Raw genomic sequence first — 26907 nt, 5'->3', positions numbered from 1 at the left:
TCGTGATCAATTAGACTGATCACATAAACAAACAAATTAAAACACAACCATAAATAACCCATCAAAGTCATACTGCCACATCTATCTATCTTTGCAAATGTAACACACTTCTCCACACTCTTATATCAAACCACAAGCTCTCAACTCATCTCAGGTTTCTATTCTCGTTCCATCCTCCTTTCTTCCAATAATGAGGAAGGAACCAGTGAGGCAATGTAGCTAACCACAAGCAGAAGTTTGTCAAAAAATAAACACGGCTTTAACCGCTACCCTGTTTTTTCCTGCAGTCTTTGTACATTTCTGTAGAATGCTTCTCTCTATTTCTCTGTGTGACGGTAAAGAGACGTGAACTAATCCATCTGTCATCATATAGGAAGTAGAGGGGTTTGTCAGAAGAACTGTAGTTCAGAGATCATCGTCAGGACAGAATGGAGCACACCTTGCTCTGTGTGTTACTCTGTAAGTACTGAGTTAGTGTGTTTGTGTATGAACACTAATTACCTGATGTAAATTAAGACAGTTTCATGCTTTAGCTTTTTTAGGGGTGTTTTTATCTCTTATTGAGAAAACAGTGCAAATGCTTAGTAAATGGCACTGAAATGGGAATGCATAAAATACAGTGTAGGTCTACATATGCAGGATCTTAATTTGATCACACTTTTGTTGCTGAGAATTTTCCTGAACCACAGGAGATGCAGATGAGCTTTGTGATTTACATGAATTAACTGAAAACCCACAATATTAGATTATAGATGCTCTTCAGAAATGTTCCGTCATATCCTGGTTGCTAAAACGCTTATATTTAGCCTAATTTCAGTTTTTGTGAGAAAAGAAGCAAGTATAGTGTAGAGATTCATTGCTCTGAATTTACCACCGCCCAGAGTGCACTCTGAGCGCTCTCTGGCACTGCAGAGTGAATTTACAAATGCACCCGAAATATCATCACACGTGAAGTGTTTCAAAACATTTCATTTCCCACTTGTGGAATCATTCGTTTTTTCCATAATGGGGCAATTAAAAGTGATACTCTTCAAGAATGAATGGATATGATTAATTGAAATGTGCAAACATTTAAATAGAAATCTCAGATTGCACCTTTAAAATAAAGTACAGTAAGTATAAAGTATTTGGTAATCAGTACCATGAATATGGCATGTTATTTATTTCAAGCTAATATTGGTGCAATGTGACTTTCTTTGTTGTAGTGCTGAATACACACATCAACTCTGGACACTCTGAAGATGATGATGGTAGATATTTGTTCACTTCATCAAGCCTCCATCTCTTCATGCTTCATCCTATTTCTTTATTTGTGATTTGTAAAGTTGATTTTGGCTGGACATATTTAGAGTTTTTAGTCTCTCGAAATAACATGTGTATCATGCTGGTTTGATTTTGAGCAGGAGTGGCAAAGGCTGTTCTGACCATACACCCCAACAGCTCCCAGATATTCAGTGGAGAGTCTGTCACTCTCAGATGTGACATACAGGGGGGTGGAGTCACTGACTGGGAGTACAGATGGTTAACACCCAGTCCAGATCAATGTCCACAGAAAGAACATGAATGTATTATCAGTGCAGCTGAGTTTTCCTACAGTTGTCTGGGTTCACATCAGCAGCAGGAATCTAAATGGAGTGATGCAGTCAGACTGACAGTGACACGTACGTCATCTTATCTCTCATTTACATCTGTGCCTCCATTCTTATAACCAGTTGACATTGGGCACAATTTTAAGGATGATGTTTAGTTGTTTTAAAAATGTATGTTGTGTGTTTCTGCAGCTCTGCCCAAAGCTACACTAACTGTGAAGCCAAACCCTGTGTTCCCTGGAGAGAATGTTACTCTGATGTGTTCAGTAGGGTCTGACAATAGCTGGAGCTATAAGTGGTACAACGACAGGACTGATAATGTAGTGTCCCAGTCTGTCAGACACACTATAACAGGAGAGACCCTCACCATCAGTAGAGCTGCTGAGTCTGACCAGGGTCAGTACTGGTGTCAGGGAGAGATCCAGTCCAGATCCATATCATCGATCATCAGTGATTCTGTCACTATCACTGTGAATGGTGAGTTACTTTGTATTGTGTTTTGTTGTCATAGAGATGGACACTATTAATTTTGAGTCAATCATTGTATTTTTGCCAGTATTCTTAGTTATAGTAGCAACAATACAGGTAACTGACAAAATACAGGAAGCACCAACATAAAGTGTCTTAATAAGGTGTTGGGTCTCCAACCAGAACAGCTTCAATGGCATAGATTCTAAGTGTCTGTGGTGTTTTGTTGATGGTGGTGTAAAATGCTGTCTCAGGCGTCGCTCCAGAATGTCCCGAGTGGTCAATTGGGTTGAGATCTGGTGACTGATACGGCAATGGCATATGATTAACATTGCTGTCATGCTCATCAAACCATTCAGTGACCACTCGTTCCCTGTGGATGGGTGGTATTGTCATCCTGTGGGGCCATAACCATGGTAGCCAAAACAATGGGCAACTGCGCCTGCCCAGTATATTTATATATGACCCTAAGCATGATGGGATGTTCATTGCTTAAGAATTCTCAGGAACCACACCTGTGTGGAAGCACCTACTTACAATATATGTTGTATCCATCACTGACTCAAGTGGTTCATTTATTTAGCCAGTTACCTGTAAATGTCATTTTTTTCTAATTTCATATAACGATTAAATAAATATGGTGATCATACTTTGGAAAGATTGGTGCACCAACTACATTTAATCATGATAGAGCAGATTCTATGTATGAATCAACTAACTACATTTAATCATGATAGTTGATTCATACACAGAATCTGCTCTAACTGCATTTAATCATGATAGAGCAGATTCTACGTATGAATCAACTAACTACATTTAATCATGATAGAGCAGATTCTATGTATGAATCAACTAACTACATTTAATCATGATAGAGCAGATTCTATGTATGAATCAACTAACTACATTTAATCATGATAGAGCAGATTCTATGTATGAATCAACTAACTACATTTAATCATGATAGAGCAGATTCTATGTATGAATCAACTAACTACATTTAATCATGATAGAGCAGATTCTATGTATGAATCAACTAACTACATTTAATCATGATAGAGCAGATTCTGTGTATGACTCAACTAACTTCATGTGTCTTTCTACAGCTCTGCCTGTGGCCTCAGTGAGTGTCTCTCCTCAGGGTCTCCTCTACTCTGGAGATACAGTCAGTCTGCAGTGTGTCATACCAGACTACACAGACTGGACGTACTACTGGTCCAAAGACAACAAACACCTTCCTGATGAGACCAGTAAAGTCATTGATATCACCATCCACATCACTCAGACTGGTCTGGTTGGTCAGTACAGATGTGAGGGGACGAGGACAGATCAGCCCCAGAGATCACAACCCAGTGATGACATCACTATCATTGTCACTGGTGAGTTCACTTTTGATTCTCCATCACTAACAGGATGCTCCTAATTCTAAGTATAACTTTTCTTTGCCTTTGAAGAGTAATTTGAAATAGACACTCGTGTATTTAGGTAATGTGTTCACTTCATCTGTTCCATCACTAACTGGGCTCTTCTAATTCTGAATGTGATATTTTTTCACGTCTTTAGGTTAGGTAATATCTAATCTGTGATGTGTTTTCACAGCTCTGCCCAAAGCTACACTGACTGTAGAACCAAACCCTGTGTTTCCTGGAGAGACAGTTACTCTGATGTGTTCAGTAGGGTCTGACAGCATCTGGAACTATCAATGGTACAAAGACAGGAATGATAATGTAGTATCCCAGTCTGTCAGACACACTATAACAAGAGACACCCTCACCATCAGTAGAGCTGCTGAGTCTGACCAGGGTCTCTACTGGTGTCAGGGAGAGATCCAGTCCAGATCCATATCATCAATCATCAGTGATTCTGTCACTATCACCCTGAATGGTGAGTTACTATGCTGTCTGTTTTGTTGTCATAGAGATGGACACTATTTATATCATATTATATATACACTGAGTGTACAAAACATGAGGAACACCTTCCTAATATTGAGTTGCACCCCCTTTTGCCCTCAGAACAGCCTAAATTCATTTGGGCATGGACTCTACAAGGTTTCCAAAGCGTTCCACAGGGATGCTGGCCCATGTTGACTCCAATGCTTGCCACAGTTGTGTCAAGTTGGCTGAATGTCGTTTGGGTGGTGCATCAATGTTGATGCATACGAGAAACTGTTGAGAGTGAAAACCCCGGCGGTGTTGCAGTTCTTGACTCAAACCGGTGCGCCTGGAACCTACTACCAGACCCCGTTCAAAGACACTTAAATCTTTTGTCTTTCCCAGTCACCCTCTGAATGACAAACACACACAATCCATGTCTCAATTGTCTCAAGGTTTAAAAATCCTTCTTTAGCTTTTGTCCTCCCTTTCATCTACACTAATTGAAGTGGATTTAACAAGTGACATCAATAAAGGATCATAGCTTTCACCTGGTCAGTCTGTCATGGAAAGAGCAGGTGTTCCTAATGTTTTGTACACTCAGTGTATGTAGACATGGTCTGTGTGCAAATGTTCCCTCTAATTCCCTCTAATGTACTTCAGACAAGGAGGTGACTGAAAATGTGTTGTTTAATTCAAGAAACACCTCACAAAAATAAGATATATTATTATTCCAATACCATTATTAACGAATCAGACGCTCTGCCTATTGGCTACTTAGCTTATTCAAGACCGTCTCAAAGTACAACACTGCCCCTTTAAGACATAAAAAATAGCTCTTTACCTGACTCCTTTTTCAAAGATGGCTAGAAATGCACACAGGTTGTGCTCTTGTAGGAAGCCACCACTCCCCCATTGTTGAATGGCTTAGATCCATATTTTATGTGGCGATGGCCTTTTGCATAATAGGCCTACTGCAGCTCTGATTGGTTATGGCGCACCAGTCTGTGTAGAGTATGAGCCTGAGTTGTGCCTGTCAGTGTAATACAATCCTACACCAGTGCGCTCTGCCTACAGGAAAATCTCTTGCACAGTTAGTTTTGCATACTATGGCTTGTATAGTTTGTGTTGATTCGGTATGTTATATTGAAAGTGGCTAACATTGCGTTGATTCGATCCCAATCCTCACACTAAAGTGCAACGTTGATAGTGTTAATAAAATGGAAAATCAATCTCATGTTTCTCTGCTTGGGCTGATATTTCTTATGCACATGGTACTTCCCCGGGCCCGCCTGCGTGCAGTTTATAGGGGACATTTCCAGTGTGTATGTAAATCCAAAATAAAAGTTACCATATTACCTACTAAAGTAAGACCCTACATTGGAAAGATTGGTGCTCTGACTACATTTGTCTTCATATTTAACTGTGTTTCCACAGCTCTACCCAGAGCCTCAGTGAGTATCTCTCCTCAGTTTGACCTCTACCCTGGCGATAGAGTCACTCTGCAGTGTGACATATCAGACTACACAGACTGGACGTACTACTGGTTTATAGACAACCAACTGCTTCCCAGTCAGACCAGAAAAACCATCACCATCTCTCTCCCTGACCAGGCTGGTCAGTACCAGTGTGTTGGGATGAGGAGAGGTCGGCCCCAGAAGTCATATTACAGCTCAGCTCTCCCCATCATCGTCACTGGTGAGTACATATCTTTCCATAATTTATCTAAGGATGAAAAACAATCTTTGCTTGATTAACAATCCGATATGTCAGTCCTTACCCGCCCTGCAGATAAGGGTGGGTCGGTTGTACTTATGGATTGGACAGTTGATATAATTGAGTGTCAGAAGTCCTATCTCAGATTTTCTCTCCCCATCATCATCACTGGTGAGCTCACTGTTTGTCTTCAATCTGGACTTTGTAAATTCAGAGCCAATGAGGGTTAATCTAAATATAGATAAATACACTGTCAATTCTAACTGAATGAAGTCAACACACCCATATGTAAAATAGACTTTTATCACAACGTTACAGCAACAACTGAATTACCAGGAATGTATCCAGATGTTTCTGCTCTGTTTCTGCAGCTCTGCCCAAAGCTACACTGACTGTAGAACCAAACCCTGTGTTCCATGGAGAGACAGTTACTCTGATGTGTTCAGTAGGGTCTGACAGTATCTGGAACTATCAGTGGTACAAAGACAGGAATGATAATGTAGTATCCCAGTCTGTCAGACACACTATAACAGGAGACACCCTCACCATCACCAGAGCTGCTGAGTCTGACCAGGATCTCTACTGGTGTCAGGGAGAGATCCAGGCCAGATACATATCATCAATCAACAGTGATCCAGTCACTGTCACCCTGAATGGTGAGTAACTTTGGTGGGCGATTAGAACTGGCTCGCAGTCGGCATTCCAATTAATCCCAAAAGTGTTCGATGGGGTAGAGGTCAGGGCTCTGTGCAGGCCAGTCAAGTTCTTCCACACTGATCTCGACAAGCCATTTATGTATGGACCTCGCTTTCTGTACCGGGGGCATTGTCATCCTAAAACAGGAAAGGGCCTTCCCCAAACTGTTGCCACAAAGTTGAAGCACAGAAGTGTCTCGAATGTCATTGTATTCTGTAGCATTAAGATTTCCCTTCACTAGAATTAAGGGGCCTAGCCCAAACCATGAAAAACAGCCCCAGACAATTATTTCACCTCCACCCAACTTTACAGTTGGCACTATGCATTTGGGCGGGTAGCTTCCCCTGGCATCAGCCAAACCCAGATTTGACCGTTGGACATCACTCCAGAGAACGTGTTTCCACTGCTCCAGCGTCCAATGGCTGTGAGCTTTACACCACTCCAGCCGACGCTTGGCAATGAGCATGGTTATCTTATGCTTGTGTGCGGCTTCTCGGCCTTGGAAACCTATATCATGAAGCTCCCGACAAACATTTATTGTGCTGAGTTTGCTTCTAGAGGCTGTTTGGAACGCAATAGTTAGTGTTTCAACCGAGGACAGCCAATTTTAACGCACTCCGCACTTCAGCACTCTGCAGTTCTGTTCTGTGCGCTTGTGTGGCCTACCATATTGCAGCTGAGCCGTTGTTGCTCCGAGACGTTTCCACTTCACAATAACAGCACTTACAGTTGACTGGGGCAGCTCTAGCATGGCAGAAATATGACAAACTGACTTGTTAGAAAGGTGGCATCCTATGACGATGTCACGTTGAAAGTCACTGAGCTTTTCAGTAAGGCCATTCTGCTGCCAATGTTTGTCTATGGAGATTGCATGGCGGTGTGCTTGATTTTATACACGTCAGCAACGGGTGTGGCTGAAATAGCCGAATCCACTGATTTGAAAGGGTGTCCACATACTTTTGCATATATAGTTAATATGTCTAAGATAATAGTTACCGTGCTACTTACTGAAGTCAGGTCATACTTTGAAAAGATTGGTGCTGTGACTGTAATTGTCTTCATATGACTGTTTCCACAGCTCTGCCCACGGCCTCAGTGAAGATAGTCACTCCACAGGGTCTCCTCTACCCTGGAGAGACAGTCACTCTGCAGTGTGACATATCAGACTACACAGACTGGACGTACCGCTGGTTCAGATACAAAGAAGAGCTTCCCAGTCAGTCCAGAAAAACCATCACCATCTCTCTCCCTGACCAGGCTGGTCAGTACAGGTGTGTTGGGATGAGGAGAGGTCGGCCCCAGAAGTCATATTACAGCTCAGCTCTCCCCATCATCGTCACTGGTGAATACATATCTTTCCATAATTTATCTAAGGATGAAAAACAATCTTTGCTTGATTAACAATCCGATATGTCAGTCCTTACCCGCCCTGCTGATAAGGGTGGGTCGGTTGTACTCATGGATTGGACAGTTTATATAAATGAGTGTCAGAAGTCCTATCTCAGATTTTCTCTCCCCATCATTGTCACTGGTGAGCTCACTGTTTGTCTTCAATCTGGTCTTTGTAAATTCAGAGCCAATGAGGGTTCATCTAAATATAGATAAATACACTGTACATTCAAACTGAATGGAGTCAACATACCCATATGTAAAATAGACTTTTATCACAATGTTACAGCAACAACTGAATTACCAGGCATTTATCCAGATGTTATCTGCTCTGTTTCTGCAGCTCTGCCCAAAACTACTCTGACTGTAAAGCCAAACCCTGCATACCCTGGAGAGACAGTTACTCTGATGTGTTCAGTAGAGTCTTACAGTAGCTGGAACTATCAGTGGTACAAAGACAGGAATGATAATGTAGTATCCCAGTCTGACAGACACACTATAACAGGAGACACCCTCACCATCAGTAGAGCTGCTGAGTCTGACCAGGGTCAGTACTGGTGTGAAGGGAACAGAGTGTCTAGACCCACATCTTCACAACCAAGTAATGCTATTACTCTCACTGTAAAAGGTAAATTACTTTGTTCTGTTCTCTCTTTTGTCATACAGATAGATAGACACTGTTGTTGTTGGTGAGTCAATCATGATTAATTTATCAAGCAAGACATTGATTCCTGCCCATGTCTCCTTGCTTAATAAATGGTTATATTTTCTGCCTACAACTCAGTGCAACGATTTAGAGTTACAGCAAGGTAGACATCTTAAAGTTTTTAGAAAGCCTAATCGTGATATTTCAACTGAACATGTAGGCTGCTCACCTGCAAATTATCCGACTCCTTTTAGAAGTGAGACTTATTTTGTACCTCCAGCTAATCACAATCACTCTCTTCTATGAAGGCTGATGCAAAACAGCTCCAGACATTCCATGCTTTTCTTACCTCTTGTTCTGAGCACCTGAGATTTACTATGCAACCTGCCACACGTCAAATCAATTCGGATTTTGTGTGAGGACAATGTTCTATACACTGGTGCAAAAACCTGACATATCCAGTCGCGGCCGACTTTTTGTAAGCGAACCACTCAATTTCGTCCCTACGTTATATTGGCATCGAACACGTCACCCTTAGTAGGAGAGGGGGTGACCGCGACAATGTAATGTTAAAATGAGAGGCTGCCTGGATCTTTAATTTAAAGATGCTTGCTGCCTTCTGTCTCAACGTAGACTTTGATATGAAGCCATTCTAGTGATTATTGTGATTTTGCTATTCATTGCAAATGTTTGTAGGCCTAGGTAGCCACATTGTATCTATGATCATAGATACAATGTTTTTTATTCATGTATTTTATATTTATATCTTTAAATTAACCAGTGATATCAAGCCACACCCGGCCATGATGTCAGACACCTGTGTGTGTGCCCTTTGACACTATATAAACTAGTGAACCACAGTGTTTATCATTATACCCTGATGAAGACAGCTTGTCTGTAAAAACGTTGGTTATTAGGTTATTTCATTATTGCATCTGAGCTCCTAGAGTGTGCGGCTCTCCTCTTCTTTTTCAAGTGTTCTACTCCGCTAGCCAGCACCTCGCCTAAACAGGTGTGAGTTTCTTTTGCCAGTCAATCATGTAGATATTTTCTGTGTGTCTGTTGGCTATTCTGCCTCACTGAATTTGTCAGTTATCCATCAAGAGGACATATCATGCAGCAGATCAGATCCATGTGTCGTAGGGTGTAGACCAAAACGCAGCGGGAAAATGTATACTCATCTTCTTTTTATTGAGTGAAGAAGGAAAACACAAACAACGTATACAAAAAACAAACGAACTAGACAGTCTCCTCAGGCATAACGCAAAACAAGAAACAATCTCCCACAAAATCCCATGACAAACACATACCTATTTATAGGACCCTCAATCAGAGGCAACGATAGACAGCTGCCTCCAACTGAAGGCCCCAGCACCAATTAACTAAACATAGAAATACAAATGACTAGACTGAACATAGAACTAAACTAACATAGAACAATAACCAAAACCCTGGACTAATAAATCAAATACCCCTCTACGTAAACAACCACCCCGAACCATATAAACCAAATACCCCCTCTACATGAACACATACACAAACACACCCTGAACCACATAAAACAAAACCCCCCTGCCACGTCCTGACCAAACTACAATATCAAAATAACCCCTATTACTGGTCAGGACGTGACACCATGTTTTCCAGATACATCACAACCTTTTCTTGATTCCAACAGATAGTCATCCGACGGCTGCGCTGAGTTCTGACAAAGAGGACGTATTCACAGGAGACAGTGTGACACTGAGCTGTAATGTAGAGTCTTCTGGATGGAAGTTTTACTGGTACAGACACAGACCAGACTCTACACGAGTAACCACAACCTCTGGATACTCCTACACACTCAGCAGGCTCAGTGTCTCTGATGGAGGACAGTACTGGTGCAGAGCTGGGAGAGGAGACCCAGTCTACTACACCCTGTACAGTGACCCAGTCCAGATAAACATTACTGGTGAGTCTAAAACAGTTTTATGATAAATGGTTGTTATTTTATATGGATAGAAAGTCATCTAGGGTATAATATTTTGTCTGCTCATTGTATCACAACAATTATAGCTAACTTGAAGCTATACTCATTAGTAGACCTATTGATAAATTAATACATTTCAAATTGTGTAACTGTTTATTCAGTTAGTTGTCTGTGTTGTGTCTGTGCAGAGAGACCTGTTGCTGTTCTGATCCTCCAACCCAACTGGACCCAGATATTCATTAGAGAGACTGTTACTATGAGATGTGACATACAGGGAGGAGGAGATACTGACTGGGACTACAGATGGTATAAGAAGGGTCAGTTATTCAGCCCCTTTAACACAAAGCCTGAGTACAGAATCAGTCCTGCCTACTGGTCTAACAGTAGTTCATATACCTGTGTGGGTGTAAAGAGAAACAAGCTCTCCAAGATCAGTGAAGCTGTACAACTGACTGTGTCTGGTAAGTCTATCTAATCATGTAAACATCTCCATGGCTTACTAGACTCATTGCTAAGACTGAAAGTTAAAACTGAAACATGTCCTCTGACTGATCACAGATCAACCCCAACCTGTCCTGAGTATCTCTCCTCAGTGGCTGAACCCTGGGGCCTCGGTGATGCTGAGCTGTGGGGTTAAAGAGTTGTCTACAGACTGGAGGTTCTCCTGGTACAGGACTGTTCCCTACAGAGTTGGGTTACCCTCCCTATCAGACAAGTCTTACTCTCTACAGCCCCTATCTGACAATGTGACTAGTGAAGACTCCTACACTCTGATCCCTGCTGGTGCTGCTCCCACAGGAGGATATGTGTGTAGAGCTGGGAGAGGAGACCCAGTCTATTATACACTCTACAGTGAACCTCAGTTTCTCTGGTCAGGAGGTAACTAACTGTATTGAATCTGTATTGAATTATATTTAAGTCACCCTCATGTGTCTATATAACTATAGGTTTGACTCTGTCTCTCTTTGTTTCAGATCTGCACCCTTCAGTGTCTCTTACAGTAAATCCCAACAGAACTCAACACTTTACATCAAAGTCTCTCTCACTGATCTGTGAGCTGAAGGGGAACTCTACTGGATGGAGACTGAAGAGATACACAGAGACAGCATGGCAGTCACAGTGTCCATCTACCTGGAGATCAATAACAAAATCCACCTGCACCATCACATCATTGGACACATGGTACAGTGGAGTGTTCTGGTGTGAGTCTGGATCAGGAGAGTACAGTAATGCTGTCAACATCACAGTAAATGGTATGTCTATTGTACAACATTCACTAGCATTTTTACATTTCAATGCATGTTATGTTTCATTCTGTAACTGATTGCGTCTCATAAAATAAAACACAAGCTCATAAGATGTTGATGTATTGTGAGTGATGACTCCAGATTTACAGCAATATTGATATATTATGTTGCACAGCTGGTGATGTGATCCTGGAGAGCCCTGTCCATCCCGTGACTGAAGGAGACTCTGTGACTCTGACCTGTACATTTAGATATCAGGAAACAAATCCTAACCCCAAGACTGATTTCTACAAAGATGGAGTACTCATCAATAATGAGACCACAGGAGAGATGACCATCCCTACAGTATCCAAGTCAGATGAAGGATTCTATAAGTGTAAATCTGGTCAAGGAGAATCACCAGAGAGCTGGGTGACAGTGAGAGGTGAGAAAACATTTATGATCACAAGTTAGTTACCCTTTCATTATCTGTGTGAAAAGCATGTGAATAAAGTGTTGATGTTAATGTAATTTTGAATGTGGTGGAACATTCTTGAAATACACAAGAAACTGTTGTGTGAAAAACCCAGCAGTGTTGCAGTTCTTGACAAACTCAAACTGATGCGGCTGGCACCTAATTCCATTCCCCGTTCAAAGGCACTTAAATCTTTTGTCAACAGGTGCTCTCCCCTAGAAAATATGTTCTCTCAACTAAATTGTCAAAGACGGGCCAGGTGGCTTTCTTTTCATGCTCTATACTGTAAACCTATATAACCTCTCAGAGTCTGTGCTGTTCTCTCTCCAGTCTCAGATACATACAGGAATTGAACTACTTTATTTATTTTCCACCTCAGAGTCTGATGGTGTTGTGCTGTTCTCTCTCCAGTCTCTCCAGTCGTATCTCCTGGATCCTCTACATCAGTCCTAGTAGGAGTGGTTGTGGGTCTGGTTGTTGCTGGTGTTCTACTGGTCATTCTCCTGGTCCTGCTGTGGAGATATCAAAACAGAAAAGGTGAGACTTTTGTCACTTATCACTTAATGGAAAATGTATTATTAAGTTTGGAACAAAAATGTCAAAATTAAAATAAAAATAGTTGAAGAAAGTTCAGTACATAAAACAATGTGTTTGTCATTACAGGTTCCTGTTTCAACAGAATATTCTGGTGAGTACACCTGTCTCTCAACTATATTGATACATACAGTATAACATCTTCTCTGTGCTTCGTATGCTGAGTATCTCTCTCCATGTAGGCCCCCTCAGCCCCAGAGAACCAACCAGGACCCCCAACAGGACCAAGGATCTGGGTATACACATCAGCAGCATGGTCAGTCTCTCATCCCAAACCTCTACCACTCCTCTCTCTGTAACCTCATACACTGACTCATCAACATGTATCTTTCTGAATAGACTGGAATTTAAATGGAACTGACCCCAAGCCTGATAACAACATGTCCCTAGTCAACCAACCTAACTAACCTGTCTCTCTCTCTTCTTTGACCAACAGATGACACTAACATCTACGATACGATCAATCCCTCAGACAACAATGATAATGGTAGTGTAATGTAATGTTTTCACTATGAATGTTTACTAGTCTGCTGCTCTTCATTTAATATGACATGTAGTTTGACTAAGTGGAGGTGTTTGTGTATTATGACTCAGATGCTGCTGGTGCTTCTGCTGCTGGACCAAGTCATGTGACTTACGTCCAGATTCAACTCAAAAAGTTGGACAAGAAAAAGAAAGGTGACTCAACTGTGACATACATTTATTTAAAAAATGTGCAGTGTGTCCAAGAAGAGTTAAAATTATGTACAAAAAAGAACCAGGCGATGTGGACAAAAAAATCTATATTGTGATAAATGTACTGAATTCATTAAACTAATATCACTTGTTGGAAGGTTGTAGCCATCTATTGTCCAATTAACAATCACCCATATTAGCAAAGCTATTTCATTTTAAACTTCACATTTCTCTAGTATAAGCTACTTATCGTAATGAACAATTTCAGCAAAATTCCCACGATAAGTGGTCGGTATGGTTGGTGTCGATCATATTCGGTTTATCATCCCAGCTGTAGTATAAAAATTACATATACTGTATACATTAAAAAATAAACTAATTGACAAATTCTCTGCTCTTCTTCCTCCTCTTCAGAAAAGCTAGCTGATCCAGTCTACTCTGTGGTGAAAACAGGGAAAGCCACAGGTAAGATCCTTTCTGCAAGTTGGCAGTCATTCAAATCAAAATTTGCAATTTTGTAGTTTCAGATGAAGCTGCAGAATATGCAATAAACTAATTTCATTTGTTGACTGGAAATGTCCATCGTCAGCAGCAGCTGGACCTGTTGATGTGACCTATGCTGAGGTGGACCTCAAAAACAAGTCCAAAGCCAAGAAGAAGAGAGGTAATATTGTTGAATAGCTGTATATGTAAGGGATAACCAACGAGGGGCTATGCATTCTATGGAAAATGATGCATGACGTGAAAAGTTGTTCTTTATAAATAATGCAACTCTGTATAAGGTAGCAGGAAAACAAATGCACTAACCTTCCACAGAGATGCATTATTTTCCAGAGAACGCATAGAGCCCTGAGTTGATTATCTCGCTTGTACCACGGCTATAATTTAACACAGTAAAAATGTGTTCATTTACTGGTAGAAATGTATTCAAGATCCAATGAAGTAGCTAGCTAGCAAGTTAATAGATAGCTACAGTAGTTGCCTTGGTAACCAAACAGACTTGCTAGCTTAGCTAATAAACCATCCTCCTAGCTTGTAATTATGAAAATCAAATTCAACAATGCAAATGATGTTATCAATTCCACGTTTGCTTTCAACAGCAACTTAAACATAGGACATGGAAGAATTAACTTCATAGCATTGAATATTGCGGTATGTTATTTAAGCAATAAGGCCCGAGGAGGTGTGGTATATGGCCAATATACCACGGCTAAGGGCTGTTCTTAAGCATGACGCAACACGGAGTGCCTGGATACAGCCCTTAGCCGTTGTATATTGGCCATATATCACAAACCCCTGAGGTGCCTTATTGCTATTATAAACTGGTTACCAATGTAATTAGAGCAATGTTACTTCATATATGTGGTATACGGTCTGATATACTACGGCTGTCAGACAATCCGCATTCAGGGGTCGAACCACCCAGTTTATAAAACGAAATAATGCACACTCTAGAATGCCCTTCAAGCCAATCAGAAATGAGTATTCAACAATGCCATGGTATAATGTTCTGTATAACTGTAAATGTTTTCTGATATTTTATTATCACCCCCTATAGAAACAGCAACCCCACCTGAGGTAGATTCAGTCTATTCTCAAGTAAAGCCACGCACAGCCCCCGGTAAGACTAAGGACTCGATTCAATCCATATTGCGGAAGTTCAGTGCTAAAGCGCAATTGAAATGTTAATTTTGCAATATAGCACTGAACTTCCACGATACGGATTGAATCAAGCCCTTAATCAATCTTTTGAAAGGATATGGAACTAATACTTAGATAAACTCTAATATCAGAGCATGTCCTAACAAACTGGTGAGAAAACATTTATGATCACATGTTACCTTTTTATGATCGGTGTGATGAATTTGGGATTATAGTGTTTTTACATACGTTTGCATTTGCACCATAGCAAATATTATCTTGCATCTAAATTGTAAAAAGATATGATAATCGCGCCGAGGGGGATGGCTGCCGTTTACAGGCTCCTAACCAACTGTGCTATTTTGTGGGTTTTTTCGCATTGTTTGTAACTTATTTTGTACATAATGTTGCTGCTACCGTCTCTTATGACCGAAAATGACTTCTGGACATCAGAACTGCGATTTTTCACCTCGAACTGGATGAAGATTTTTTCTTTAATGAGTCCAACATGAAGGACATACTCCATTCCAGACTATCCTACTTACAGGACATTAAAAACTGTAATATCTTATGTTTCACCGAGTAGTGGCTGAATGACGACATGGATCATTTACAGTTGGCTGGGTTTTCTGTGCATCGGCAGGGCAGAACAGCTACGTCTGTAAAGATGAGGGTGGGGGAGTGTGTCTTTGTGAATAACAGCTGGTGAGTGATGTCTAATATCTAGGAAGTCTAGATCACCTTTAATCCACACACAGAGACTCATAGAAAGCTCTCCCTCGCCCTCCATTTGGCAAATCTGTCAACTCTATTTCTTTAACGGCATTGTTGGTTAAGGGCTTGTAAGTAAGCATTTCACGGTAAGGTCTACAGTTGTATTCACCACATGTGACAAATAAAATTTGATTTGGAGATGAAGGCTGGACTGGAATCTCTCAAATTCACTACTATATCCTACACCTATATAACCTCTCTCTGAGATATGATGGTGGTGTGATGTTTCAGACGATACAGAATTTGCATGAAGCTAATTCCTTTGTTTGTTGACTGGAAATGTCCATTGTCAGCAGCAGCTGGACCTGTTAATGTGACCTATGCTGAGGTTGACCTCCAAAAGAAGGCCAAAGCCAAGAAGAAGAGAGGTAAGACTGGACATCCCTCCCTCCATATTCCCCCTATCAGAACCTCACACCTCTTTGACCTCATAGTGAATAAATGTATATATTATTCTGGATATAAGATTAGAGGTAAGACTGGACATCCCTCCCCCTCCACACCATCATAATCTTCACTAACCTCGTACAACCATCTGGAAAGTCTTGAAAGTTTATATTCTGTTTCTCTACACGGTAATGCAAGGTTAAATCCTCACACCCAGTATTGAATAACTGTATATTTTACTGTACATTATTCTGTATGTACCTGGATATTATTCTGTATATTATTCAATATATTTTTCTGTATTTAACTGTATATTATCCTGTATATAACTCTGTGTTCTGTATATATTACTGTATATTATTCTGTATATAACTGTATACAATTCTGATTTTTATCCTCCTACAGAAACACCAACATTACCAGAGACAGATTCAGTCTGTTCTCTAGTGAAGCCGTACACTGACCCCGGTAAGACTAAATCAGCGATCTATTAAACGGGTATTTAACTACACTATACAGTATCTCTCATATTAGAGTATATCTAAGTATGTCCTAACAAACTGGTGAGAAAACGTTTCTGATCACGTTACGTTTTTATCATCCATGTGAAGAATTTTATATTATAGTGTTGATGTTAACATACGTTTGGATTTACACTCTCAAAGCAAATATTATTTTGCTACTAAATTGTCTGAAGATACAGGCCGACCAATTGGAAAGCAGAATATGCAGTAAGCTAATTCCTTCATTTGTTGACTGGAAATGTCCATTGTCAGCAGCAGCTGGACCTGTTGATGTGACCTATGCTGAGGTTGACCTCCAAAAGAAGAACAAAACCAAGAAGAATAGAGGTAAGTCTGGACATCCCTCCCTCTATATTCCGCTTATGAGAACCTCATATCTCTTTGACCCCATATTAAATACATGAATATTATTATGATATTAGTCTGGGTATTAGTCTGGGTATTAGTCTGGGTATTAGTCTGGGTGTTAGTCTGGGTGTTAGTCTGGGTATTAGTCTGGGTGTTAGTCTGGGCATTAGTCTGGGTATTAGTCTGGGCATTAGTCTGGGTGTTAGTCTGGGTGTTAGTCTGGGTATTAGTCTGTGTGTTAGTCTGGGTATTAGTCTGGGTATTAGTCTGGGTATTAGTCTGGGTGTTAGTCTGGGTATTAGTCTGGGTATTAGTCTGGGTATTAGTCTGGGTATTAGTCTGGGTATTAGTCTGGGTGTTAGTCTGGGTATTAGTCTGGATTTTAGTCTGGATATTATTTTGTTTATGATTCTGGATATTATTGTGGATATAACTATTATATTATGCTGATGTTTATCCTCCTACAGAAACAGCAACCCCACCAGAGGCAGATTCAGTTTATTCTCGATTGAAGCCACGCTCATGCCCCGGTAAGAATAATAGCCTTTGTTATTGATTCTAAAATTAAATAAATATGGAACTAATGTGCTGAAATCAAATTCTAATGTATCTATTTAAAGTATATCTCTGTTTTATTCTTGAGAGATTGTTTTACTGCATGCAGGTCCTTGAAGGAGATGGAGCGATAAATAACTTTGTGTGGTGATATGTTACAGGTCCTTGAGGGAGATGGAGGGATAAATAACATTGTGTGGTGATATGTTACAGGTCCTTGAGGGAGATGGAGGGATAAATAACTTTGTGTGGTGATATGTTACAGGTCCTTGAGGGAGATGGAGGGATAAATAACTTTGTGTGGTGATATGTTACAGTTCCTTGAGGGAGATGGGGGGATAAATAACTTTGTGTGGTGATATGTTACAGGTCCTTGAGGGATAAATAACATTGTGTGGTGATATGTTACAGGTCCTTGAGGGATAAATAACATTGTGTGGTGATATGTTACAGGTCCTTGAGGGAGATGGAGGGATAAATACCTTTGTGTGGTGATATGTTACAGGTCCTTGAGGGAGATGGAGGGATAAATACCTTTGTGTGGTGATATGTTACAGGTCCTTGAGGGAGATGGAGGGATAAATACCTTTGTGTGGTGATATGTTACAGGTCCTTGAGGGAGATGGAGGGACACATAATCAGAGGAGGAGCAGGAGAAACCTGGGAATATGGATTATTCACACGTTTGCACACACACACGCAAGCATACCCACACACCCATGCAAGTGCACTCACAGATACACACACACACACACATAAAGGATTTATATATATATATATATGATTTAATATTGGTTTAATTGTGTATTATTGTAACAGCTTTTTAAACAATGATATGGTGTAATGATGATGGATCTTATCTGCAGCTACAGTAATTGTACCGAAATGTATTATCATTGGTTTGTTACTTCTGTCACTCGGCCAAAAGTATGTGGACACACATTCAAATTAGTGGCGTTGGCTATTACAGCCACACCCCTTGCTGACTGGTGCGTATAAAATCAGTCATGCAATCTCCATAGACAAACACTGGCAGTAGAATGGCCGGTACTGCTGAACTCAGTCACTTTTAACATAGAACGGTTATAGGATGCCAGCTTTCCAACAAGTCAGTTCGTCAAATTTCTGCCCTGCTAGAGCTGTCCTGTCAGCACAAGAACTGTTCGTCGGGAACTTCATGAAATGGGTTTCCATGGACGAGCAGCCGTACACAAGCCTAATATCACCATGCACAATGCCAAGCATCAGCTGCAGTGGTGTAAAGCTCGCCCCCATTGGACTCTGGAGCAGTGGAAACATGTTCTCTGGAGTGATGAATCACTCTTCACCATCTGGCAGTCAGACGAACGAAGCTGGGTTTGGCGGATGCCAGAACACTCCCTGCCCCTGTGCATAGTGCCAACTGTAAAGTTTGGTAGAGAAGGAATAATGGCTAGGTCCAGTGAAAGGAAATCTTAACGCTACAGGGAACAATGACAATCTAGACGTATCTGTGCTTCCAACTTGTGGCAATAGTTTGAGGAAGGCCCTTTCCTGTTTCAGCATGACACTGCCCCTGTGCACAAAGTGAGGTCCATACAGAAATGGTTTGTCAAGATTGGTGTGGAGGAACTTAACTGGTCTGCGCAGAGCCCTGACCTCAACCTCATCGAACACCTTTGGGATGAATTGGAACGCTGACGGCGAGCCAGGCCTAATAACCCAACATCAGTGCCCGACCTCACTAATGCTCTTGTTGCTGAATGGAAGCAATTCGCCGCAGCAATTTACCAACACCTAGTGGAAAGAGTGGAGGCTGTTATAGTAGCAAAAGGGGGACCAACTCCATATTTATGCCCATGATTTTGGAATGAGATGTTTGACGAGAAGGTGTCCTCATACTTTTGGCCATTTAGTGTATATACTGAACAAGAATATAAAACACAACATATAAAGTTTTGGTCCCACGTTTCATGAGCTGAAATGTTCCAAACACACAGAAAGCTTATTTCTCAAAAATGTTTTGGAAAAATGTGTTTACATCCCTGTTAGTGAACATTTCTCTTTTGCCAATATAATTCATACACCTGACAGGTGTGGTATATTAAACAGCATGATCATTACACAGGTGGCGCTTGAGCTGGGGAGAGTAAAATACCACTCTAAACTGTGCTATTTTGTCACACAGCACAATGCCACAGATGTCTCAAGTTTTGAGGGAGCGTGTAACTGGCATGCTGACTGCAGGCATGTCCACCTGAGCTGTTGCTAGAGAATTTAATGTTTATTTTTCCACCATAAGCCACCTCCAACGTGGTTTTAGAGAATTTGGCAGTACTTCTAACCATCTTCACAACCGCAGAATACGTGTAACCACGCCAGCCCAGGACTTCCACATTTGGCTTCTTCACCTACAGGATGGTCTGAGACGAGCCACCCGGACACCTGATGAAACTCTGGGTTTGTAAAAAAAAAATATTTCTGCACAAACTATCAGAAGATGTCTCAGGGAAACCTATCTGCGTACTCGTTGTCCTCACCAGGGTCTTGACCTGAGTGCAAGTTGGTGTTGTAACCAACTTCAGTTGGCAAATGCTCACATTGGCCACTGGCATGCTGGAGAAGTTTGCTCATCTCGGATTAATCCCGGTTTCAACTGTACTGGGTATGGCGTCCTGTGGGCGATCGGTTTGCTTTTGTCAACGCTGTGAACAAAGTACCCCATGGTGGCGGTGGGGTTATGTTATGGGAGGGCATAAGCTATGGACAACTAACACAATTGCATTTTTTCGATGGCAAATTGAGATCCTGATGCCCATTGTTGTGCCACTATCACCTCATGCTGCCATCACCTCATGTTTCAGCATGATAATGCACGGCCCCATGCCGCAAGGATCTGTACACATTTACTGGAAGCTGAAAATGTCCCAGTTCTTCCATGGCCTGCATACTCACCAGACATGTCAGCCATTGAGCTGGTTTGGGATGATCTGGATCGACGTGTACGACAGCGTGTTCCAGTTCCCGCCAATATCCAGCAACTTCGCACAGCCATTGAAGAGGAGTGGGACAACATTCCACAGGCCACAATCAACAGCCTGATCAGGTCTATGCGAAAGAGTTGTGTCACACTGCATGAGGCAAATGGCGGTCACACAAGATACTGACTGGTTTTCTCATCCATGCCCCTACTTTTTTTCAAGGTATCTGTGACCAACAGATGCATATGAGGAAGGCAGTCATGTGAACTCCATAGATTAGGGTCAAATGAATTTATTTAATTTGACTAATTTCCTTATATGAACTGTAACTCAGTAAAATCTTTTAAATTGTTGCATGTTGAGATTATATTTTTGTTTAGTGTATTTGTATATACATTTCACAGATTATTAGAATTATATATATTTTTTTAGACTGTACTTTTACAATATATTTGCTTTTGTAATTAACTTTTATTTAAATCATCCACAAGAGGGCATGAATGCACAAGTAAACGGTTATAGACAACTCATCCATACAAAGTGCGTTGGCCAGCCCTCCTTTCAGTCTAAAATAGTTTTTGGGCTACCCAATCTGTGTTCAGGGGACAATCTGTGATTGGTACATACATTTTGGGAATCTTGAAGAGTATAACTTATAAATGCCTCATGAGCTTAGTTGCCAATTGAGATTTTCATAATTAATTTTTAAATAAAGATTTGAAATATAAAGTTGTTCTCTGTTTTATGATGTATTTCTGTAAACATCTAGACAATAAAGACACTGTGAAAGTGAACACTGAAACATGTATGTGAGAATCACCTCACAACAAAGAGATCATGAAAGGCCAATAGGGGACATTTACTACAGTATATCAATTATCATGAATTAACCCCTAAATTGTTTGGGATAATTTTATAATACAATTTCAAGTTGTACTTTACCCATCCAGTTTAATAAATATTGTCATACATTCAAACACAATGAGATTTTAGGGACAAAAACTTATTTTGATCTTGACTAAATGCATGGGGGTGTAAGGATATGGAGTAGTTACAGAAACAGCTCTGAGGGGGGCGGTAAAACCCCAGGAAGAATTAAGCTTCACGGTTTATCCAAGAATCCCAGTTACAGGTTATAGGTTTTGAATACAGTCTTCCTCATTGAGTCTCTGGTCTGTGGTAGTGACCTCACAACAGCTCTGCTTCAGATGTGTACACACACACACACACACACACACACGACAAGGACACACGCGTCCCAGGATAATGCTGAGTAAGAACAGTGGGGTGGTGAGGTGCGTAACAGAACTCATATTCAGTTCCTATTTTCCCCTGGGTTTTATTTTAATATTGTGGTAATATCAATGTACTGCAGTCATACTGATACCATCTCTAAAGGCAGTACCAAGACAGTTGGCTTGTCATGTTCATTAGAATGTACTGTAGGTAGGATTCTAGCTCGCTGTAGTTACAGTGTGAATTAACTTCACAATGACAGCACATAATGACAGCACATCTATTTGTGGGTGATACTGACAGTTGTGGAAGCAACTGTAGTTTTTGGTGAATCTATTCGTATAAATCGGTGACAGTGACACTATTCTCATATTTAAATACTGTCTCTGCAGCCTGTTGTCCAAGGCAGGTAAATGTTGTGGTGAGGTGAATTCAGATGAGATATTGGTCATTTGATTATTTTTCATGGTTTTAAAATGACCAAATATCAACCAATGTGTATGAACTTGGCAATTACTAATTCTACTGCTACTACTACTATTACTACCACTACTACTGCTACTACTACTATTACTACCACTACTACTACTACTACTACTACTACTACGACTACTATGACTACTACTAGTACTACTCCTGCAACTGCTACTACTACCATTACTACTATGACTACTACTAGTACTACTCCTGCAACTGCTACTACTACCACTACTACTATGACTACTACTAGTACTACTCCTGCAACTGCTACTACTACCACTACTGTATCACCATGTCCTACAATACATTTGACAAATATCCTTATAGACCACTCTGTTACTCTAGCATGACTCAACAAAAAGAGATGTGTGTCAGTGCATCAATGTGTTGTTGTCAGTTACTGTAACAGATCTCTGTAATGTGTTGCATGGAGAAGAAATGTTGAGCTCTAGAACCTTCTTACGGAATATTGTTTATTCTCAAATGTTCCGGGATGTCATGTATCCTACTTATACCACTACACTCGTAACAACCTAATCATTACGAAACTTCTATTTGATCAAACAAGCCACAAGGAGCAAATAATCCATTCAAATGTTTTTTAACTACATTTGACACCCTCTTATTGACCTCCATACAAAAACTCTTCTCTTGGTAAGCGAAAACACTGAAAACGCCACATGATGGAGAAGACAGATTTTTGGGACATTTATCCGTCTCGTTTCATCTCTTCCACTCTGGTTTGTCTCAGTCTTGCCCTCTACCTGTAGATAGGACAGGTTAAGCCTGATACAGAGGCTATTCCTTTTGGTCTGTTACCTGTGTATATTTTGTAAATCTAGGCTACATACTTGATATTTTGTACTTCATGGCGTCTTCACCTACTCTCTCACAGAGAGTAGGTCCCTATTCCACATACATTTGTCACCTTTTTGACCGTACATGTCACGTCCTGACCAGTAGAGGGAGTATTTGTATTGTTGTAAGGTCAGAAAGTGGCAGAAGGGTATTTGTTTCATATGGTTCGGGTTGTGTGTGTAGTATTTAAGGGGTGTTTGGTTTATGTATTCCAGGGTTTTAGTGTATGTTCTGGTTTTGGTTTTCTATGGTTTTCTGGTTTGTCTATTTCTTTGTTGTCTGTGTGGCTCCCAATCAGGAACAGCTGTACGTCGTTGTTCCTGATTGGGAGTCATATATTAGGAGCTTGTTTTCACCTGGGTTTTTTTGGTGGGTAGTTGTATTTTGCACTGCTGTGAGTATAGCCTGTAAAACTGTCGTCTGCCGTTCTTTGTTTTTTCGTGTTCTCTTTATTTAATAAATATAAAGATGAGAATCCACATTCCTGTTGCGTTTTGGTCATCTCTACACAACGTCAACCGTGACAGTACAAAACAAAGGTTGGACCAGGTCAGTAGTTTGTGTGTGTGGGGCTTTTTGTGTTGATCAGAGAGATGAATGGCAATATTATTTTCGTATACCGTATACTGTAGTTCGCTTGTCATATTAATTTGTCATTTACATTTAGTCTATCACTCTGATCACTACTTTCCCAGGTTATTCACTTAAACAGTTGACAGACCTACCTTGTTTGTACTGTAAAGCTTCAACATTCACACACAGTTGACCTCCAATTAGCTCCTAAACCAAATGATAAATATCACATGTGTCATGAAGTCAAACCGTTGACACCTTTCCACCTTTCCTAGTGAAACTATAGCTTCTACTGAAAATGTAAACATGACCGGGTATCGTAAATGCAATATTGACTTTTATCCAAAAACTCCTTCCTCAGATCTTTTCCACCCACAGAAAGACCAGTGTTGCTGTGTCCACTCCTTTTACAGAAAGAGGAAGTTGACTTGAGATAAACAGGACATGCTAATTTACTGTTTCTCTTTAAAGCATCTGTAGCTTTCTTATTCTGACAAAAAGCCCCATTTGTGTCACAGCCACAGGAACTGTAAGGGACACTGGACACTAACTTTGGAACGCTATGTTCCAATTGCAACTCAACTTGATATAGTGTTATGTAGTAGGTAGTTTAGTGTTAGCACACAGTTAGGCAACACGCACAGGCCGAGGGCATGAGACGTGAAAAAACTACCCCAGCTCGCAGTCGGCTCAGTAGGCAAATAGACTAGAGATGCTGCTGACACTGTTTGCGAGATGCCGGACAAAAGGCTTTTTTTTTTTAAAACCCTCCCTCGACTCCTGCCACGTCACCCAAGCAAACAAAAACAGTCCCACAGAGAATGATCGCGTGCACAATTGGGAAATAGTCGCTTATATATATGTCAGTTAGGTGGCTAGCTGCCGGCTGAGACTGAGCTTCAACTGTCCAATGAACAAGTCAACCACAAAACCCCTGAGAGGAGTTAGTTACTTAGCATGCTGACAGTGAGAGGTGAGAAGAGCTGTGTGTGTATGTATGAACACAGGGGGTGGCGGAAGATTTCCTTTGTGGGCAGTGGAACAAATTAGGTTAGCTAGCTAGGCCTGCATATCTATCTATCCAGACAAAGCGTTTTTGACCATTCTTGATACACAAGAGAAACTGTTCAGCGTGAAAAACCCAGCAGCGTTAGAGTTTTTGAAACAAACTGGTGTGTCTGGCACTTACAACCAGACCCCTTTCTGTCTTCTGCCCTTCATCTACACTGATTGAAGTGGATTTCACCTCGATTAACCTGTTCAGTCTATGTCATGGAAAGAGTAGGTGTCCTTAATGTTTTGTCCACTCAGTGTATATCTTCCTGTCTTTGTCTGTCTTTCTGTATCCATCATCTGTGCATATTGCAACATGAAACAAACATCTGCACATTCTGATGTCAAACCACAAGATCTCATTTCTATTCTGGTTCCATCCTCTTTCCTCCAATAAAGAGCTGGGGTCATGTAGCTAATGTAGCCAACCATAAAAATATGTTCCTCAAAATAACAGTTACTGTTCTTTTGTTCAGTCTTTATACATTTCTGCAGAATCTTGTCTCTCTTTTTCTCTGTGTGATGTAATCAGACTCATCATACAGGAAGTAGAGGGGTTTGTCAGAAGAACTGTAGTCAGGAAATGGTCAGTGGGACAGAATGGAGAACACCTTGCTCTGTGTGCTACACTGTAAGTACTGTCGATGTATTATTGTCTGTACTGTAATGACATTCTTTTTCTTTGTTGAATCTACTGTGGACACTGAGGTTAAGATGATGGTAGATATTCATTTATTTGATCAAACCTCCATCTTTATGTTTCATCCTCTTTGTCTCTGTCACTGTTTTTCCTTTCTCAGTCATAATTTTTATAAAGAAATAGGTGATTCAATTGAAATAGGTGATTGATACACTATTTATATTGAGTCATTCATGATGTATGTGTCAGTATTCGGTTGTGTTTGTATGCTCTGTATAGAAAAGTAAAACAAATGTGTTTTATTTGTCTCATAATACTGTAACAAGTATAGGGTAATGGTAGTGTGTTGATTGTGTCTGTGTATTGTCTATGTTCTGACCATCCAGCCCAACAGCACTCTGTACCCTGGAGAGACAGTTACTCTTTGTAAAAATTCCTTGTCTTATGTCAGTTAGGATCACCACTTTATTTTAAGAAGGTGAAATGTCAGAATAATAGTAGAGATAATGATTTATTTCAACTTTTATTTATTTTATCACATTCCCAGCATGTCAGAAGTTTACATACACTCAGTTAGTATTTGGTAGGATTGCTTTTAAATTGTTTAACTTGGATCAAATGTTTCGGGTAGCCTTCCACAAGCTTCCCACAATAAGTTGAGTGAATTTTGGCCTATTCCTCTTGACAGAGCTGGTGTAACCGAGTCAGGTTTGTAGGCCTCCTTGCTCGCACACGCCTTTTCAGTTCTGCCCACAAATCTTCGATAGGATTGAGGTCAGGGCATTTTGATGGCCATTCCAATACCTTGACTTTGTTGTCCTTAAGCCATTTTGCCACAACTTTGGAAGTATGCTTGGGGTCATTGTCCATTTGGAAGACCCATTTTCGACCAAGCTTTAACTTCCTGACTGATGTCTTGAGATGTTGCTTCAATATATCCACATAATTTTCCTTCCTCATGATGCAATCTATTTTGTGAAGTGCACCAGTCCCTCCTGCAGCAAAGCACCCCCACATGACGCTGCCACCCCGTGCTTCATAGTTGGGATGGTTTTCTTCGGCTTGCAAGCCTCCCCCTTTTCCTCCAAACATAACGATGGTCATTATGGCCAAACAGTTCTATTTTTGTTTCATCAGACCAGAGGACATTTCTCCATGTGCAGTTGCAAACCGTAGTCTGGCTTTTTTATGGCGGTTTTGGAGCAGTGGCTTCTTACTTGCTGAGCGGCCTTTCAGGTTATGTCGATATAGGACTCATTTTACTGTGGATATAGATACTTTTGTACCTGTTTTCTTTGCTGTTGTACTGGGATTGATTTGCACTTTTCGCACCAAAGTATGTTCATCTCTAAAAGACAGAACGCGTCATCTTCCTGAACAGTATGACGGCTGCGTGATCCCATGGTGTTTATACTTGTATACTATTATTTGTACAGATGAAGGTGGTAACTTCAAGCATTTGGAAATTGCTCCCAAGGATGAACCAGACTTGTGGAGGCCTACAATTTTTTTCTGAGGTCTTGGCTGATTTATTTTGAATTCCCATGATGTCAAGCAAAGA

The 26907-nt window shown here is 40.7% G+C and overlaps 1 protein-coding gene across 1 annotated transcript in view; it reads left to right on the top strand.

Moving 5' to 3' along the window:
* Window positions 1-308: 308 nt before the first annotated feature.
* LOC115194486 (basement membrane-specific heparan sulfate proteoglycan core protein-like) overlaps window positions 309-26907 on the top strand; it is a 138089-nt gene continuing 111490 nt past the window's right edge. The window contains 10 exon segments of the mRNA XM_029754206.1: window positions 309-459; window positions 1206-1250; window positions 1404-1661; window positions 1782-2066; window positions 3164-3436; window positions 3657-3941; window positions 5369-5629; window positions 6019-6303; window positions 7422-7685; window positions 8076-8360. Of these exon segments, the coding sequence (XP_029610066.1) occupies window positions 429-459; window positions 1206-1250; window positions 1404-1661; window positions 1782-2066; window positions 3164-3436; window positions 3657-3941; window positions 5369-5629; window positions 6019-6303; window positions 7422-7685; window positions 8076-8360 (2272 nt within the window). The 5' untranslated portion in view covers window positions 309-428.

This window comes from Salmo trutta, chromosome 5 (assembly GCF_901001165.1).
Source record: "Salmo trutta chromosome 5, fSalTru1.1, whole genome shotgun sequence".
Taxonomy (NCBI): Eukaryota; Metazoa; Chordata; class Actinopteri; order Salmoniformes; family Salmonidae; genus Salmo; species Salmo trutta.
This window is presented reverse-complemented; position numbering and strand designations above follow the sequence as displayed.